General features: G+C 36.2%; 1 protein-coding gene across 2 annotated transcripts in view; it reads left to right on the forward strand.

Moving 5' to 3' along the window:
- twz (BTB/POZ domain-containing protein twz) overlaps window positions 1-14,149 on the forward strand; it is an 85,429-nt gene extending 71,280 nt beyond the window's left edge. For both annotated transcript variants that reach the window (XM_036362601.2, XM_036362600.2), the window contains exons 4-6: window positions 10,867-10,974; window positions 11,035-11,525; window positions 12,860-14,149. In XM_036362601.2, coding sequence (XP_036218494.1) covers window positions 10,880-10,974; window positions 11,035-11,525; window positions 12,860-13,302 — 1,029 coding nt within the window. In that variant the 5' untranslated portion in view covers window positions 10,867-10,879 and the 3' untranslated portion in view covers window positions 13,303-14,149. The remainder of the gene's footprint in view (window positions 1-10,866; window positions 10,975-11,034; window positions 11,526-12,859) is intronic.
- The last annotated feature ends 5,404 nt before the right edge of the window (window positions 14,150-19,553 follow it).

The following is a 19,553-nucleotide window of genomic DNA, read 5'->3' on the forward strand; positions in this document are numbered from 1 at the left end:
GGCTTTTGATTTTTTGAGTGGAGATATTTCTACAAAAGTGCAAAGCCGACATCATGTTTCAGCAAATCTAAGTATGTATGTATGTGTGTGTATATGTGAGCACAACATATGGCCGAAATATACAAAATATCGATGATTGGCCGAAAGCCATGTATCTTCTTACTTGTAGAAATTTTTGATTATAATTTGAATATCGGGTAGTTGAAATAAAGTCACTGGAGCTCTTCTCCGCTGCAGCAACGGTCATAAGGCCCAATGAATTCACGAGCAGGAGAGTTTACTTTTATTTACATATATATTCACATCATGTACATGTGTGTAGGTATGTGTTTAGGTAGGTGGATGTGTATGTGTGTTTATGTGAATTTGAAAAGTAGCTGCAGGCGCGCCCATGTAAGATATATAACTCAACAATGGGAGAGATTTAATGAAATTTTTGACCAACAAGCAACACAACCAAAGGCAAAGAGCAGAGCCGTTCGGAAAAGTATTCAAAACAGTGCAATTTATATTCTAGTAGCAATGAAACCGTAAAAACAATTATACATGTAATATTGCAATTATTTAAACAAACCACCGGACATACAGACACACACACACGATATTCACAGTTGCTGGCGCCCACAATTAGTTGTTGGCATTACGCTCAAGAGTGTTGATTAACATGCACACGCATTCTATGAATGACGCTCATGTAAGTCAGTCTTAAATAAAGAGTGTTCCCACATTACAATTTCTTAATTGTGAAAAATTTAATAGTGAAATTGCTTATATATATATACATGCGTTCTAAGATCAGGATCTTTGATCCTGAAATAAATATTTTTTGTATTATTAAGAACAAATTAAAAGAAATATTTTTTCAGTTAATAAATCTAATTTAAGGTGAGGAATTTTAAGACGGATGACAAATAAAGAGAATAGACAAGTAAGAAAAATTTTGTTAAGCGTGAAATCGAACAATTGAAACTATCGAAATTCGTTATAATTCCTAATAAAAATTATAGAAATCAGAATGTGTTTTTCAAGATCTAGATAAAAAAAAATCTTATATGGATTCGTTTACCTTATGCCGTCACAAAAAAGCTTGTAGTGATTGCAACTATTATAGTTTTATACAATATGTTTCGATAACAGAGCTGTACAAAGACAAAAAAAATTTGTGTGCTGCCCTGGATATCTTAGCTAATTTTGATGCTTTCAAGTTTTCAGGTTACGACCTTATTCATGAAAATATTGGATACACTTTTCTTTTTCAAATAATTGCATATATAATATTTTGATAAATAACGGATTAATTTACGGAAAATTTGGTTTTCCAGTCATTATTATTGTTCTGCGCGCCTTTTTGCGCATGCAAACGTCACGTGGTTCTCATTCTCAGGCTCCTTTTCTAAAATTTGCAAAAAATTAGGCGATACGTTTTAAGGTTTTAATAAAAATCAAACGTGGATCAAGTTAAAACTGACAAAACAATTTGTCAAATGGTTGGACGTGGAAGGATATTGCTTTAATGACATTTGTAGAAAATTTCCGAAATTAGTATGGAAAAGCTGAAAGCTTACGGCAATTCATGGGGAAGAACAAGATCAAGATAGATCGACGAATTGATCGACATATGAAAAACCTTGGTATATTGGAGACATTAAAGATCTGCGCTGAGTTCACTTACTTTTGACATTGCTCAGGTATATTCAAGAACATATTTTCAAGCAATTTCATAAATATATAACTCTTACACTGATCGAAGTATTTAGCATAGGCTTTTTGTAATTCGTAATCCAATACCATATATCTAATATTACCCGTTCAGTTAATTTTGTTAAGATATTATATCTTACATATTGACCGATATATACGGTATAAAGCCAACCGAAAGTTTGAAAATCTTATTTTAGGTACATATTTGAGAGATAGGGGTAGTATTGAACCGCTTCTATCTATTTTTGCCATTACCACGTATTATTATATGGCTACTGGGAAAAGTTTTAACCGGACTTTATTCATTTTATGCACAAAGATACATTGATATCAGAAAACACACTATTTTAATTTCATTAAAATAACTCACTGATTGACCGATATTTGCGGCATATAGTTAGCCGAAAAGTCGAAAATTTTTCAAAAAGGTATATGGGGACTAAGTAAATTATTTATCCGATTCAACCCATTTTTAACGCACTGTCATAGTATTATTAGATAAGAGTTCTCTCTGAGTTTCTATAAAATATCTCACAGAATGACCGATATTTTCGATGAAAAGTTTGCAATAGGAACTGGGGTCCATATATTGGGTACCTCGGGGCTCGACAATATTTTGTCATAGTATTATTGAAGGCGCATACATACCTCAAAGGTACTATTCGTGCCAAGTTTTATCCGAATACATTGATTGATTCTTGATTTGTACACTGGAAAGTGAAAGAATGACATGGAGTTTAAAATTGTGTCATATGGGAAGTGGGTTTGGATTTTGTCTGATTTCGCCCCTTTCCAAACTGTAATGTAGGAATGTCAGAACAGTGCTACCTAAAAGCTAGAAAAAAAAATTTTATCTCACAGGTGTTACTTGCCACTGGGATCCCCTGTGATAAATAACAGTTAAATATCTTTATTTAGTGCTTAGATATGGCACTTTATACGTTTTTGTTTAATGGCGTTTTGTGGACGTGGCAGTGGCCTGATTACACTCATCTGGGAACTCGTCTCAATTTTTACTTAAGTTACAACACGGACGCACAGACAGACATCCGGACTTGAACTTGTGTCGTCATCCTGATCATTTGTGTACAAATAACCTTATATTATCTAACTCGATTATTTTTAGGTGATACAAACAACCTTAGGTGAGCAAAACTATTATACTCTGTAGCAACATGTTGCAAGAGTATAAAAACTCAACATAAATAGCGCTTCGATAAATGACCACTCTGATCAAACATTAAAGAACTCGGGACATAAATTCCTTTAACGACGTTTACTTAATATAAGGATCAATGCGTCAATAAGCATCGGTTTATGCCTGCCTCTGCCCTCCGCATAATCATACATACTTATCAGAGCTTACGCGAAATCTCAATATAATTTGGTGAAAGTATTTCGATTAACATATTGTAATTAGTTAACAAAAGTAACTAATTCTTTTGCCAGCCTTAATATAATGGTCATGTCTACGTAACCCGAACGCATCCGGATTTTTATTCGGATATTTGAGATAAAACAACACCAATAACCAAAAGTAATCCAATCGCTTCAACATTTTATAATAAAGTTTTCTTTACACCTCGAAACATATCACACTCCTTTAATTATTAAAAAATTAATTAAATTTTCGTTTCGGCTGGACCCGAACGTAACAATTCTTATGCGTTATATTTTAGTGTAGTGCAGTGCAGTGCAAGCGAGAAATATATTTTGTAAAATTTTTACCTCGAAATAATAAATTACTCTCTGAACTGTTGCAGTATTCCAGTGCTTTATTAGTTGAACGTACATTTTGTTATATGTTTGAACTAACGAATAGACGTGCGTACATATGTGTGTATTAACGTATGATATATATGTACGTAGATTCTTTATTTCATATTTTCTAATAAATTTTTCAAAGTTTGTTTTTGAAAGCCCTCCAGTCTTTTAATATCTACAAGTGCCCATACAAATATATTTGCACAACTTTGTTGCGCTTCGTCTTGCATACATGCACACATGTACAAGCATACATACATATGTGTATGTGCCTTCAGTTCACCGAGTAGACGAAGGCGCATACATGCATTAACATGTAAATATGTACAAATATGTAAGGTACATTGCATATCAACTCATAAGTCACCTACACACAATTGCACACACATACATATGTACGTACATATATATGTGTATTCGAAAGCAGAGTAAGAGCGAGTGTAACTTCTATTCCCACTACGGCGACTTCTCTGGCTGTGGGGCATTCATGTACACACACACACGCATACTCACTACATCCACTTCGTTTGTAGCCTGTCCACCATCATCCCTACAAATCATTCAACCATACTGCCATGCATCCTTCATTGCCCGCGGCCATACTCTTACTAACCCAACAGCCAGTCAGCGAAGTCACCCCCCACCGTCACTGGCCCAATCGTGTGCGCCGCCTTTGCCGTCACCATTATTGTCATCCGAGTCCTTGCTCAGTGTCGTTATCGCCTTTTGGCTCTAAGCGTTGTTTGCCTCCACATATTGCAGTTCCACAGCGCTAGCGCCTCTGCCACGTCGTCCCACCTCGTGTACCTCAAGTTGCCGCGTCGCAGTGCGCACAGGCCAAAGTTTTTCATTTGCCATCTCATCAGCGTTGTGATTTAATTCAGTCCAAAAGGCAACATTGCAACAATAACAACAAGCCACCGCACAAACATCTTACCAACCAAACAAAAAGAGGCAAACACCGAACCTTCACGACCCTGGACTCAGACCAGCACCGAGTTCTTGTGCTGTGAGCGCTTGGCAAACGAACGGAACTATCCGTTTTATGTGTTGGCATGTGTTTGTGTGAAGAAACGGTAACGCAATGAAACCAGAATCAAACCAAATGAAACGAAACTCATCCAAATGCCCGTAGGCGATGAATTTTTCTTAACTTGGCCCCAAGGAGTTTTTGATTTGTGTGCTTCTTTCGCATTCGTTTTTGGTAAACATTGTTGTTGCTTTCGCCATTGTTATTGTTGTTATTTTAGTTTTCCAAATATTTTTGTTTCGATTTGTTTTGTTTCGCATCCGACATCGCTATCGCAGTCGTCGTCAGCGTTGCTGTAGTCGTCGTCGGCGTCGTCATCGTGGTCCACCTCATCGATTTGCCCAGCTTTAGATTCTTCCGCTCGCCTTGCTCGTTTTACGCTATCTTTTTTTTTTATGTTTTTGTTTCCCACATTGCCTTCGGTGCAATTCTCTGGTGTGTCTTCATCTATTCTATACTCGCCGCTGTGTGTGTGAGTATGAGTATATTCTTTACTTGCTGTTAGTACTGTTGGTGGCTTATGTTAGGGTGGAGTTGCTGATGGCGATGTTGCACTGGGGCAGTGGGAGTTGCAACGTACTTCTATTAGTTCGGATATTTTGCGAAAAATGATAGGAGAAGGAAAACTTTCCTAACGTTTTAAGCAAAGCGCTTAGAAGTTTGCGGGGAAGTGCATACTCTCGTATGTGTGAATCAGTATACTTGTGTGTAGTGACATCCATATGAGTTCAAAGTTTTACTCAAATGAGTAGTGAGTATACGATATGGAAAGATGCCTTACCCTGCATGTGGCTAGTGCTTTTATTTTCGAATTCTCGAAAACCGCACAGTGTCGCGAGTAAAATAAAAGAGAAATATAATATAAGCCTCGGAAAAGAACAATGGTATTAAATAAAACTAGTAAGGAAGGGCTAAGTTCGGGTGTAAATTGAGCTTGAATTTGGTGCATTTTTGCCCCAAACACTTGATTTTATAAGTTCGAATATCTAATCAGGTTAGAAAAAGACGGAATTTCTTTTAGAAACGATGGTCTTACTGTTTTCTTCTTTCTATATTTTATTAAAAATATAAAAAGTAAACCATGTTTGCTCGATCTGCGTCCACTGTGCCGAGCTTCCAGTATATCCGCTACCTCGTTGCGCCTTCAAGCGATAATTTCTCAGTGCAGTTTTCCTGCTTCAGCGACAACGAGACGCTGCCTCTGCTTCTCCTCCCTGTTTTAACTTCATTCGAAGTTTATGCACTGTTTTATTCTGTCGCCTTGCCTGCACTATGAACTTGATATTTTGATTATTGTGGGAGGACAAACGATATTTCATAAGAATATCAAGCTGCAAGCGCTGTATTGTTAAGTTAGGCATCGAAAGCAGCGCAGCAAATACCCAGCTGGAAAATTTGGACTTCTGATAAGTCAACAATGTATTTTAGTGTCACCACAACCATATTTACTTAGTGGTAGGAGGATTCTGGTGTGTTGATAGTGTTGTCATTAAGAGGTAGGTAAAGCATGTTGAGAGTCAAGTAACGATAGAAGTTGATATTTTAGTAAACATTGTTAATTTCTGCTAAAGTTAAGTTTGCTTAGATCAGGTTTTTTCATGGACCTAATTAAAAGGATTTTATTTTTTTAGCTTAGAAGAAGTCATTTTGAACATTATTGGAAAAAACTTACTTCCATCGCCAGGACTTGCTCTACCTTTTAATCGTTGCGGAGCTTTTCAGGAAAAAATCCTTTTAAAAAACAAAAAAATTTAACCTTTTATATCATATGTTAAAATAGTGTGATAAAAATGTGTTAATTATTGCAATTAAATCCGTAATTTCGTGGATTCTTGGTGGCTACATATTAAAATGAATAACCGCGATGTCGACTTTCAAATTGCCATATAAGTCAAGATCTACCGAAAAGAATTTTAATTATTTCAGCCTCGAATTTTGTTGACGGAAAATTGTTTCGGGAGAATGTTGCATAATTTTAGGCATTCAGATTTTGAGTGTTAAATTTAAAAAAACTTAAAGTAAACAAGTAAGGAAGGGCTAAGTTCGGATGTAACCGAACATTTTATACTCTCGCAAAGTCAAATGGTATACTCGTTTGAGATTTCTTTGTGGATTGGCTGATATTTTCGGTAGAAGGTCAACTATGTGGACCCCAGACATATTTAGTACTTAGGGGCTTAAACAGTTTTGGTTCGATTTAGACAATTTTTGGTCATAAGAAATAGAGTCTTGTATCTTATTGCGGAGCTTAGTTATGGCAATTTATTTGTTTTTGAATAATGGCGTTTTGTGGCCGTGTCTGTGGTCCGATTACGCCCATCTGCAATACCAACCGTCTCACGGTACCAAGAAACATGTCTACCAAGTTTCATAAAGATATCTCAATTTTTACTCAAGTTAGAGCTTACCGGCTATTTAAATAAATTGTGAGTTTTGCAAATATTTTTGAATTTTTTCAAAAACTGTTAGAACTCCGAAAGAGTTTTTTAGAGAAAAATGCATTAAAAGATTTAAGTTAACTTTTATGTTAGTATAGATCGGAATAAATGGGTACTCTGGTATATTTTAACTACCGTATAAATCTTGATATATTACAATTTTAGACTCGAATACACGTTTAGTTGGTATTTAAGTGTTTCAGATTAAGATTTTTCTACAGGGTGGCTACACACATTAGCACACATGTTATTTCAAACAAATCCGCTTGTAGGTACTTTTCATTTGTTTTATCTCTCACTCCCTAGCCACGATACCTTCATTGAGTCGTAGCTAGCTTTTGTTGATATTAAAGCGAATTGGTGCGTGTGTGTGCATTTGCTTATAGGATTTTACATATGTGTGGCATTCTTACTGTAGTGTGGTTTTAGCTTTGGCTTCAGTTGAGCCGAAGCAAAGCACAAAACCTCTGAGGGCGGTTTAAAATTGAGATAAGGTTTATGCCTGAAAAACTTTTCTACGTATGCTAAGATACAGATGTTTGCACATGCACACCTACACCGCCACAAGAACACATTCACATTGGCGAGTATGCACATGCAATATCTTTTAAATACAAATATAAACACACATACTAGTAAGTAAACACAAACAAATATAGGGAAAGAAAAATCTTCTCTTTTTTGTGACTCGAAGCGTTCTACTGGGGAGGCATGAACGGAAGAGTACACGGATAAAGGCTCATTCCTACTTACGTTGCCACAAGGATTACACACACAGCGCCACAGGCAGTATTCGGAGAGTTTATGTTATTGGCTGTTGTTGTTGTTCCAGATATCTTACTGCTAATTGAACAGGCGCTGCTGCTGCTGCTTGTTGCGCCAGCTATTTACGAATGTAAACTCCAGTTGCTAGTCGAAGTCAAAATGCTCGACTTTGATTCTAATTGCTCTAATTGTTTCACTAACGCGTCGGCTTTAAGAGTATGTAGACACAGATTATTGAATTCTTGTTTTTATTTGAATGGCTTACTGTGGAACAATGTAAACTGTGAACTCAGAGCTCTTATAGATCTTTTCGCCGGGTGATTTTCGAAAAACTTAAAGTTTCAGTTTATTCAGAGTTTAATGCGCTTGCATTCTTTCTCATGTGTACATGCAACTTCATAAGCGTGGGTGTGTGGCATGTACAAATGTACTTGTGTACCGTTGAAAAAGCAGCCTTCTATGTGTGGCACTAATTCCGGCTAAAGAGCCTGCAGGAATTTTAAGCTTGCCACATTTTTCGTCACGATGAAATATTATTATGTTCTCCAGGAGGAAAGAAACATAAAGCAAAGGATAGATACATATGGATTAATTCAAAGCTAGAATTTGCTTGGTGCAACAAAACTCTGCTCGCTACTGCCTTCAGCAACATTGTACTATATCAAAAATGATGAGAGCAGCTTTAGAGTTTTCCTGTAACCACTCGATTTCTGGTGGTTGGCTTAATTATGGATGACTAAATGAAGTGAAGTAGATAGAGGAGAAGGCATGGATGTGATCTATCAACTCTGAGAAAAATTAATTTGTCTATGATTTATTGGAAGTCTCAATAACAATATATTAGTATCTCTTTCCCATAGATAACTCAAGCTTTCATAAAGAAACTAAAACAAAATTTAATACGTATCGCACCTCTGACAATCCCAAAGTATACGAAACGATTTGTTGTCCTTTTTTGTTGTAGCGGCGGAAAACATTCAACATAAAACTTTTCACCGGGTTGGTAGACTTAGGGTGCATAAAAATTATGGTCTAGTTTTCAGACCCGTCTCACGGCGATAAAAGCCGATAACCATTCTTTACTTTATACGTAGTAAATGGTTATTGAAAAAATAGAAAATTGGACTGCTGAAAACTTTCTTTTTGATGTTAGACTGATTTTCGAGCTTTGACAATCACTTATGCAATATATTCTACCAAGTGCTTTTGCAAAAATTAGCAAAAACAAGAAAAAACGTTAACTTCGGTTGCACCGAAGCTATAATATCCTTCACAAATACAAAGGTTCCTTACAAGAATGTTAGCTTAAGAACTGAGAGACTAGACAGATATACGGACATGGCTAAATCAATTTAGCTTATCATGCTGTTCATGTATGTATATATTTTATAGGGTCTCCGACGATTTTTTTTTGAGTGTTACAAACTTCGTAAAAGACTGCAAATGCAGTACTTTAAGGTCAAAAAAGTGTCTCTCAAAACATCACCAAGCTATAAATGTGGCAGGCGTGACTTTTGAGGTTATACCAGATTATACCTTTAGGGAAATTTATCTGGTTTAGCATTCTTGCATTCTGCACTAGTTTATAAAACAAAACTAGGACTACTATGCGTGTTTCGTCAGCAAACTATAATAATTACTTAATGAAATGCACCGTTGGGCGTGCTTTTTGAAGTATTTCACACCTTATATATTTTTGCAATATCCGACAGTATTTTCTGTTCGATTCTTCCCAAATCTACCCCATCCTTATTTGTTGCTACAGTTTAGCTCGGAAAGCAAACTTATCGCTATCTGTAATTAATATTTATATATAAGTACACTCATGAACCATATTTTTATAAAACTTTCGGCGATCATGTTTGGCAAATCTCCTGCGCCATTTTCCCTTTGGTCACACACATATCTTCGTAGCTAAGCGGATGCAATCTTTGACTCGAAATAACAACAACTACAAATTTAGCTGCAGGCATTTCTTTTCAGCTTCAGCTTTCTTTTGAGTTTGGCAAACTTTTCCAACTGATTTCTCCATTTGAATATTGTGGGTTTGCTTCATAGTTTATTAGTTTATTTTCGATAATATTTTGTTTATTTTATAATTTCGATCGACTGGAATAAGTAAATATTGGTAAATGTAAAAACACATATATAGAATAGATGTCTGTAGTATGTCTAATATTTGTGTCAATAAGTCGTATAGTTTTCTTTAATTCTATATATGGAGAAGGTGCTGCAAGTTTAGGTAGCAAAGCTAGTGTGACCGCCTAAAAAATCAGATTTTCGGGAATTTTAAAGAAAGCTATGTACACACAATTAGTGAATATGCAAGTATTATATACCAAAAATTAAAAAAATAGTTTTCGCTATTTTAAAATTTCCTAAAAAAAATGCTGCAGCAGTGATTGCTGTCTTCAGCGAGGTTGAAAGCACAAAAATTAAAAAAAAAAGATTAGTAATCTCCATACGATTGTTAAAAAAAATTTTAATCCCCCACTCTTACTCTTATATAATATTTAATACTTGTTGCATGTGCCACACTGTGTTGACTGTCAAAGATTTACATAACTTTTAGCACAGACAAAAAAAAAAAATCAAAGCTAAAAAGTTAAGCTTTTTTGCGCTAACAAAATAAACCGTATAAAAATAGCGACCCAAACCTCTTATAGCTTAAAGGAATACACGAAGACCTCGCTGTGGCTGCACACTGTAGCCCACACGATGTTGTTGTGTTTGTATATTTGCGTTCTTGTTATTGTTACATACCGCTGCCGGTACTGCAGCTGCAGGCACTGCGGTATTTTCTTCAGCGAACCGAACTTAGCGCGCAGAACCTACGCGCCAATGCCACAAGGCCGGAGTGTGTGGTACGCGAGAAGGATGGAATCTTGAAGTGTGTGCGAGTTAGTGAGATGGCGCGGTCGTAAAAAATGTAAAATATGTCAAATCGCATGTGAATTGAGCGCCCATCAGTTTCTGAAGTTTTCAGGCTAAATCCACAATAAAAGTTATTTCGATATGCAATGGGTAGTTCATTTCGATAAGGTTAAGCGAAATAGGTTAATAAAGATAGCAGGAATTGAATTGGGCACATTAGAGCATTGTTCGTTAAATGAACTCCACAGTTTTGACACAAAAAAAATACGTTTTACATATTTCTTATTTTTGCAGAAAAAAATGCGATATGGACCGCGAACGCGAAAGAGATACAAAATCCCTCGAACCGCGCGATCTGTCATCTACGGGGCGTATCTTTGCCAGAGGCGACATTAAAATAAGGTAGACGTCAATAGATACAAATTCGCCGCAACTTACTAAATTTACTGTTTCACCTTTCAGCGCCTCACCTACTGTCTCACCGACGATCTCGAATTCCTCCTCGCCCACGCCAACACCGCCAGCCAGCTCATCGGTGCCCCCAATTGGTTTGCCGACCAGCGTGGGTGGTGGAGCATCCAGCGCTCCTGGTAGTACTTCTGCCGCCAGCGCCAGTTCCTATTTGCATGCCAATCACAAGCCCATTACCGGCATACCATGCGTAGCAGCTGCCTCGCGATATACGGCGCCCGTACATATTGATGTAGGTGGCACGATTTACACCAGCTCATTGGAAACGCTCACTAAGTATCCAGACTCAAAGTTGGCCAAACTCTTCAACGGCACCATACCAATTGTGTTGGACTCGTTGAAACAGCACTATTTCATTGATCGTGATGGGGGCATGTTTCGACACGTACTGAACTTCATGAGAAACTCAAGACTTTTAATTGCCGATGACTTTCCCGATCTCGAATTGCTACTCGAGGAGGCACGTTACTTTGAAGTGGAACGTAAGTAAACAAATTTAAATCAATAAAATTTGTCATTATATAATACGACTATAAGCGAAAAAAAACTTGTTTGGCAGTAAACAATCATTGACTACTCGCGGGGCTTGTAAGCATTAAAGGCAAGTGTCTGCGAACGTCTACGAGGTTTGTTCAAAAAATACCGCGAATTTTCGCGGGTTACGTGTATCGCATCTTCACCGATATCTCCTTACCTACTAGCATAAGTTCATTATATCCAAGGGTAATTACTTTGAAGGGAACAAAATAGATATTCATAAATAAATACACTTTCTTAAGAAAAAAATCGCAATATGTTTGAACAAAGCATGTGCCATGCCCATTGTCCAACTTTCTAAAATAAGATGTTTACTTGATTGATCATATTTTGCATTACTGATGTTATTCCTTATGTATACAGTTACATTTTTATTAAATACAAACATGACCGTTATAAAATAGGTGGGCATGGTTTTTGCCTTAATCCTTTATCCACAGTTTCACACTGTATTATTTGGAATCAGAAATTTGCGAGATATTTACGTTACACCTAGAGGAGTCACGCCCACTTTTAAACATTTTTAAAATCATACATGACCCTTCTTACTGTGATCCCACAGTATTATTTTTTATTAACATACAATATCTCTTTTTTCCAGTTATCACCTGTTCAGGTGTACACCAATAGGAAACACATTTGTTTTAATATTAGATAGAAACTGAGATTAAACTAAAAAATAGTAATACAGGACGCCAACGTTTTTTTGCGAAGCTTAAGAGACTTGACATCTAATTTTAATACATCTCTTGATTTAGTCCCTTGAATTGCGAAGCTTCTAGATATCTAAGAAGTGTTCTCGACAAGGCCGGACATAATCAAAGGAGGTATTCCAGTATCTCATGCCTACTTCTCTTCACGTTGTGCTAGTGTCATCCTTACTTATTTATACGGCTCGCCTGGGATACCAGTAATTTGTGACCTGTCACTAGGCCAACAATGGTACTTCAGTCTTTGCGAGATTGATTTCCTTCGGTGCTCTTGCACATGATCATGGCGATCCTGCACGTCCTTCAGGCATTCCATTCCCCCTGATCCACCCTTTCGGTACAGGTTCGGTAGCCAAATGGATAGAGCTTTTGGCAGTCTCATCAGTTATTTCGTTTACCGGAATGTCCTTGTGTACTGTAAAATTCTGGAAGCTTGAAGGGTCGCCTGAGATCTAGCTCCACGCAATAGTGTGACTCCCAGATAATTATTAGTTTTAGATACACAAGCGTACGAGTTTAAACATATTGAATTATTCTAATATTCATGTATGCATTTTTCTCACATTCAGCGATGATCAAACAATTGGAGAGCATGCGCAAGGATCGCGTACGCAATGGTAATTATCTAGTGGCGCCACCAACACCACCGGCACGCATCAAAAGCAGCCCGCGCACCAATTCCTCCCCCGAATACAATTACGAAGTGGTCGCTTTGCATATATCACCCGACCTAGGTGAGCGCATCATGCTCTCCGCCGAGCGCTCACTACTCGACGAAGTCTTTCCCGAAGCAAATCAGGGCACACAGACCAGCCGCAGCGGCGTGTCGTGGAACCAGGGCGATTGGCGGCAAATTATACGCTTTCCATTGAACGGCTACTGCAAGTTGAATTCGGTGCAGGTGCTGACACGCCTATTAAATGCCGGCTTCACCATCGAGGCGAGCACCGGTGGCGGCGTAGAGGGGCAACAGTACTCCGAGTATCTGCTGGTGCGCCGCATTCCAATGTGATAGTCCTCTGGATGGCAATTTATTTACGTTAAAGTAATTGTTTAAATTTTAAGGAATTTTTAGCGATAAAAATCAAATATTGAAATAGTTCTTGAAGAGAATCAAGTGAATAAAGTAATTTCAAGGAAAAGTATGGCATCTAAAGTGAATATGTAGAAAATTAAGATGAAAGTTCAATTTGAGATTTGAGATTTTTAGAGGCGACGATCGCACATACACACAGCGCATTCGCACGCCCTCGTGTGTAGGAGTATGCGCGCGTGTGTGTGTGAGGTACGTTTGTTGGTCGAGATGCAATATGCCATGCATTTTTAAATAGCCCGTAGTCTAAGGATTTGCAATACATATGTATGCGTATACTCAATGTAACTAAATTAATTAATTAGTGTTTTAAGCTCCTAGAGTTAATTGAATGAAATACAAAAATTATTTATTGTTCTAACTTTTTTTCATTTGACAAAATTTAGTTTAGACGAAAACATGTTGAACGCACTGATTTGCTTGGCGAATTGATTTATTGTACAATTTTAGCTTAAAACGTAAAATTATTGAGATATTGTTTACACTGAACGCTGCTGGAACTTCCGTTAATTTAATTTTAGGAGAAAATTTTTAGAAATCCGATTTTAGCATTTACATGAAGAGATTTTGAGGAAGGAGCTAAGTGAAGGTCGATGAACTTATGTACACGCGTGCATGCACTTCTTTGTGTGTATGTGTGTGTGTTGCATTTGTAATAAACGTTTTATGAATGTAACTTTTACAGAAAATTAAATACTACAATACAGATATAACGTATTGGAATAAATAAAATCAACGCTCATATATACAAACATAAATATACATACATACATCACATTAGATGTTTTGAAACGTGGTACTCAATAAATTAATTATGTAAAATTAACTACATTAAATGGAAATACTCGTACTTTTGGCTTTCAATTCGGTCAATGGTCTCAAAGTGTAAGTCAAATACATATATTTAGAAAAAGGAAATAAAGGTGGTCTCTGGGTTCACACATAACACTTCCCCGATTAGATGGTATACGGAATTTAAAAAAATTAATTAATTTTGATCTAATCTTCGAAACATTTTGATACTCAGAGTTCCTTATTGCCATTAGGGGTGACGAAAATCAGTTCCTTAGTGCGGGCAATGAGTTGTTAAAGTACAAATCCGGCGTTTTTTGACGAATTGCTTCTCGCAGATGTCTCTAAATATTGTATTTTGTTTATATTTTGACTATTTGGCAAGAGTTCCTAATGATTCTTAACTTCGTTGTGGTCCATGAAAACAGTCGGTAACATCTTCTTTGCTTGGTCTTGGCTGATGCTGTGTTCGGTTGGTTCACTTCATTAGAGCCCCTATTACGGTTACTAAATCAACTGCATTTAGGTTGAAGTTTTAACATTCGGTATTAGCGATATCAACTCAATCCGACAAAAAAAAAAAACGATTGAAATATTGCCGAACTTCTACTTTTTGGTGGTATTACGGTTTTCAACTCTATGCTAGTGCAGTTGACAAGAGTATCAAAAAACTACAAACATTTGTAGTTGCAGTCTATTTCGGTATAGCATTGATAGAAAATTTAAAACAGTTAAATAGACTGTTAAGTAACTAAATATTTTAAATAAAAAAAGTTTTCCATACAAGGACTTGACTGATCAGTTTGTATGGCAGCTGTATCCTATAGTAGTCCAATATTACCGCTTCAGACAAATGAACAGGTTGGTGGTAAGAAACGGACATGTGCAAACTTTCAGATCGATAACTCAAAAATTGAGGGACTAGACAGACAAAAAGTTAGACATGGCTAAAGCTCTTCAGTCACTTAGGCTTTAATCAATTGCACACAAATCTGGGATTGTATAATATTTAAAACCTCCTTAACAACTATAGATATCGTAGATTGCGTCTGCTAAACAAGGAAAATGAGAGTTGTACAACTTTTTAATACAGAAGGTACTTCTACCGTTCCCACTCGTTTCTGGAAAATTTCCTTCATCTCATTCAGCAAACAACAAAATGCTTCTTATTTAAAATAGTACAACATTTATAAATCCGGAGGCAAAGTTATTAAAAAGGCATGATATAGTCAATAAATCGTTGGCCCCAATATTTTCGTTACTGTAATAAAAATCAGAACCAATGTTCACTTTAATATTTATTCACCCTTTAGGGAGCAATAACTGAATTGCTTTTTTACAGTACTGGGTAAATAAAATCAATCAACATCTTTATATATCGGTGCCCATTGACAGTTGACAGTTAACGGTAACGTAAATCGTTTTATTTAAATACGTATGGCCCGACAATACACCCTGATGAAACTGCCACCATGGTTCTAGGTGAAGTTCCGTCTCATAGATTATTTCTGGATTTGATTCACTCCATTAACCGTAATTTTGCTTCTTTACATTTCCGTTTAGATCAAAATGGGCCTCATCAGACATACACAGGCAATTTATCAAGTTATTCTCTTCACTAGAGAAATTAAACCCTCTAGACCGGCTTCTTATTTGAACTTTGTACGAAAACAAGTTTAAGTCATCATAAATTATCCGTTGTAATGACCGTTTGCTAACTCTAAGTTGCGCCGATAATTTGCGAGTCGAAACTCTTGGACTTGCCTGAATTGACGATGCAACAGCCACGATTGTTCCTTGGATACGAAAATACGGATCTCAATGGTAAATCTCAGATTCGGCAAACATGTTTACCAACCTCATAATGGTCTATCTACTCGGGAGAGTGACGCCAAAATCCCGTCTGAATTCCCTTTGGACGGAAATGACGGACTGCAAAGAATGGTACCGCTACACTATACAAACCTTCTTTTTGGTATCCCAAGCATTAATTTTTAAAAATTTAAATAATATCCTGCCAAATAAAAAAAGTAAGTCGATTACTTACAATGAAAAAAAGTTATTGCGGTTTGTTTTTTAGCACGATTCGTGAGCCACTCTGAATATTCTTTTAATTACGATAGAGGAAGATTTTTAGCGCTAAACAATATTGTTGTTGTAAAAGGAACTCATTACTTTTCTTTAAGATATCCCACAAATTTACTGATATTAAACTCGTTACTCTCCAGCGAATCGAACAAACTATACCAGATGCTCAAACAAACGGGCAGCACTTGTGATGTAACTCTGCGCCAACATTTCTTCTGACGAATGCGCAATAATGTTATGATTCTTTCCTAGTGGGGAAATTCTTTTTTTCGCTTTAAAACCCTTTATTTTTTTTACTTAAATACTATAACTTCGTAATATTGAGCATTAAAGATCGCATACCCTCTCGCATGAATTCAACTCGATAACTTTGTTGTTACATGTAATTCTTTTAACAAGAGAGCAGAAGCGAGCAGAGAAATGGCGAATCGAAGATAGCTGAAATTTATTTTCCGTATAAAGTTAGGCATAGGTGTTTACTACCTATGGTTAGGTAGTTTCTCGTATCATTTTAGAGTGAAAATTAGCACACCTTAAAATATTATTTAAGCTATGTTCTATTTCTTCATTCACTATTGCGTTATCTATTGTAAGTGAAAGAATCTGATGGAATTTAAAACTATATTACTTGACAAGTAAACGTGGCTGTCGCGTGTCTGATTTAGATTTTTCTTTCGGCGAAAGTCGTTCAAAGCAGCCGTAAACCGAATACTCGGCCAGAAATGTTTTAAGCAGTATTTGGAATTTTTTTTTATCGATTACTTCGGTTACATCAAAACAGTTAATATAATTGAATCGATTGGATATTGGGATCAAAGTTAGGCCAAATTGTTGGTCTAAAGACTTTACAGTCCGTACATAGAATATATGTATATGTACCTCGAATAGTTTTAATTGTTGGGTGAACAAAATTATTATACTCTGTGCGACATAAGATTTTAACCGTATATACATTTCATGACGCTAAATAGAGTATTTTCACAAAGTTTCGCTAGGAGAGAATGACAAGGAACATGATTTGTTGAAGTGAGATTTTCCGAGGAGTTCAGTACTGCCAGAGTTAGATATCACTTATTTTGATGTACGTCGGTTAGTTTAATTTAATTGCGGTTGGAGTCATGTCCACTTTTCCCTGACTTTTGTGCCAAAACTATATCAACTAAAAAATATTGCTCAACATTAGCCCAGACATGGTCCTAATTTGTATTACCATTAAACTACAGCCTGCCTCAAAGGAATAATAACGGCACATTTTTAGTTTAGGCATAAAATATAATACATCTCATTTCATTCTCTCACTGCGACACCTAGCGGCTAATAGTTGCATATTGTTGTAAGAAACACAGGGCGGTCTAAGCTTATTTGCGCATAGTTTCCGGATGTTCTTTTTCACTACTTTAATATTTTAGTGGAAATTATTTGGGGAATAGGCTCTAGCTGAGCGAACGTGCCAAAAGTAGTTTGCACGATTTGAAAGTGGTAGTTTTGGCTTTGAAGACGAAGCACGTCCTTTGCGGTCAAAAGAGTTTGAAGGCGAGGAACTGGAAGCATTAATCGATGAAGACTAAAGAAGAGCTCGCAGAACCTTTGGGAGTCACTCAAACATCCATTTCAAAACGTTTAAAAACAACCGGATATACATTAGAACAGGTTATGAAAAATTGGCTTGATTCATTTTGGCGCAGTTCTTTTGGGACGGAGTTCACCAACTGCCAGAAAGATAAGACAAAATTATAGCTTCAAATGGGCAATTCTTTGAATAATACTAAGGTTCATGTTTATTTTTTAAATAAACTTTCAAATTTCCAAAAAGAGATACAAGAAAAACATTAACGTCGGCACCAAAGCTATATGTTAATACCCTTCACAACTGCATTTCTAAAGCATAAATACGTATAAAAAGATCTTGATCCTAGAAAGTAAGAATTTTGGAAAATTACTTAATCTCGCCAATAACTGCATTCCAAAATAGTTTATTGTCAGCGCGCATATCAAGACCGGGGTCCCAATCCATGCTTGTAGCTTAAAAGCCGTTAAGTGCTGCGTTAATAAAAGTAAAATTAAAATGTCTGTCATTATTTTAAAACAAGGTGTATTTCAATATAAACTCTCGTTCATAGCCCATACATACAAATTTTTGATGGCTCAAATGTCGCCAAATCAATAAGGTTATAACTTATGGATGGTTTAAAGGAGCGCTTTTATTTGCAATAAAAATGTATTGTTCATCTCCGAATAGAGGGTGGTTCGCACGGTGCTATTTTGTTGTTATATGATATTTTGATATTTATTTCATGGGTAATATACATGCTGCGCTCTTAAATTGAGAAAAAATGAACTGTAGAATTATTTGATCGAGTTTCAACTGAAAGATAACTTTTAAGTGGAACTCATTATGTTTTCTGAACAAACAAATTTTATTTAAACACACTTGATGAGTTCACTAAGGATAGTGATTGTTTGATATGAGTAGGGTCTTTCTACAAAGGGGAAATTGTAAGAGTTCTTTTATTACATAGAAGACGGACTTATCATAGATAACTATATTTTAATGTTGGATGATATGCTTGCTTAAAATGTAGTGGAAAACGTTAAAATTGTGCTCAAAATACAAACATGCTGGACAAATATATATCATTGAAAAAAACCAAAAATATTTTTCTTCTCGCTTTACTGCTTTTTCACCTCACTACTTGCAATATTTTGATTTCAACTCCACTAAAAATATTAAGGTATAATTGTGGAATGGTTTATGTGAATGAGCGACAATATTTAGCTATAAAGGAGCTAACAAATAAATTTTTCAGATGGTCTGAATCTGGATAGTTACACACTTTCAAAAATTAATTGACTCGGTCCCAACAAAGTATTCTCATATGCTTTAATTAATAATAAGGAATAAACTCAAATATTGTATAAAACCTTTTGTTTATTTAGTTTTCGACGAAACGCATTTTTGACTTGGTGGCCAAACTGAAGCATCTCGAGTTCGGAAACGACGAAGCGTTTCTCAGAGGGGCACCATTATTTTAAATACGGTGTTTTTTAGTAAGAAACTCTCAAGAAGAATCTGAATTATGTCATTAGTAATACAAGTATGAATGTATTTTTAATTTGTGGAACACCCTGTATTGTTTATTGCTGATGCTTGTTGTATGTGTGCATATGTATGTGTATATCTACGCATTTGATCATATAGGTGAAAGGCATGCAATTTTCGAAAGCGAATATTGAATTGGTGATTGCACATTTTATCGAGGGCCACTCAGTGCAGCTATCATCTTTCGGAA

This window comes from Bactrocera oleae, chromosome 4, assembly GCF_042242935.1.
Source record: "Bactrocera oleae isolate idBacOlea1 chromosome 4, idBacOlea1, whole genome shotgun sequence".
In the NCBI taxonomy this organism is placed as follows: domain Eukaryota; kingdom Metazoa; phylum Arthropoda; class Insecta; order Diptera; family Tephritidae; genus Bactrocera; species Bactrocera oleae.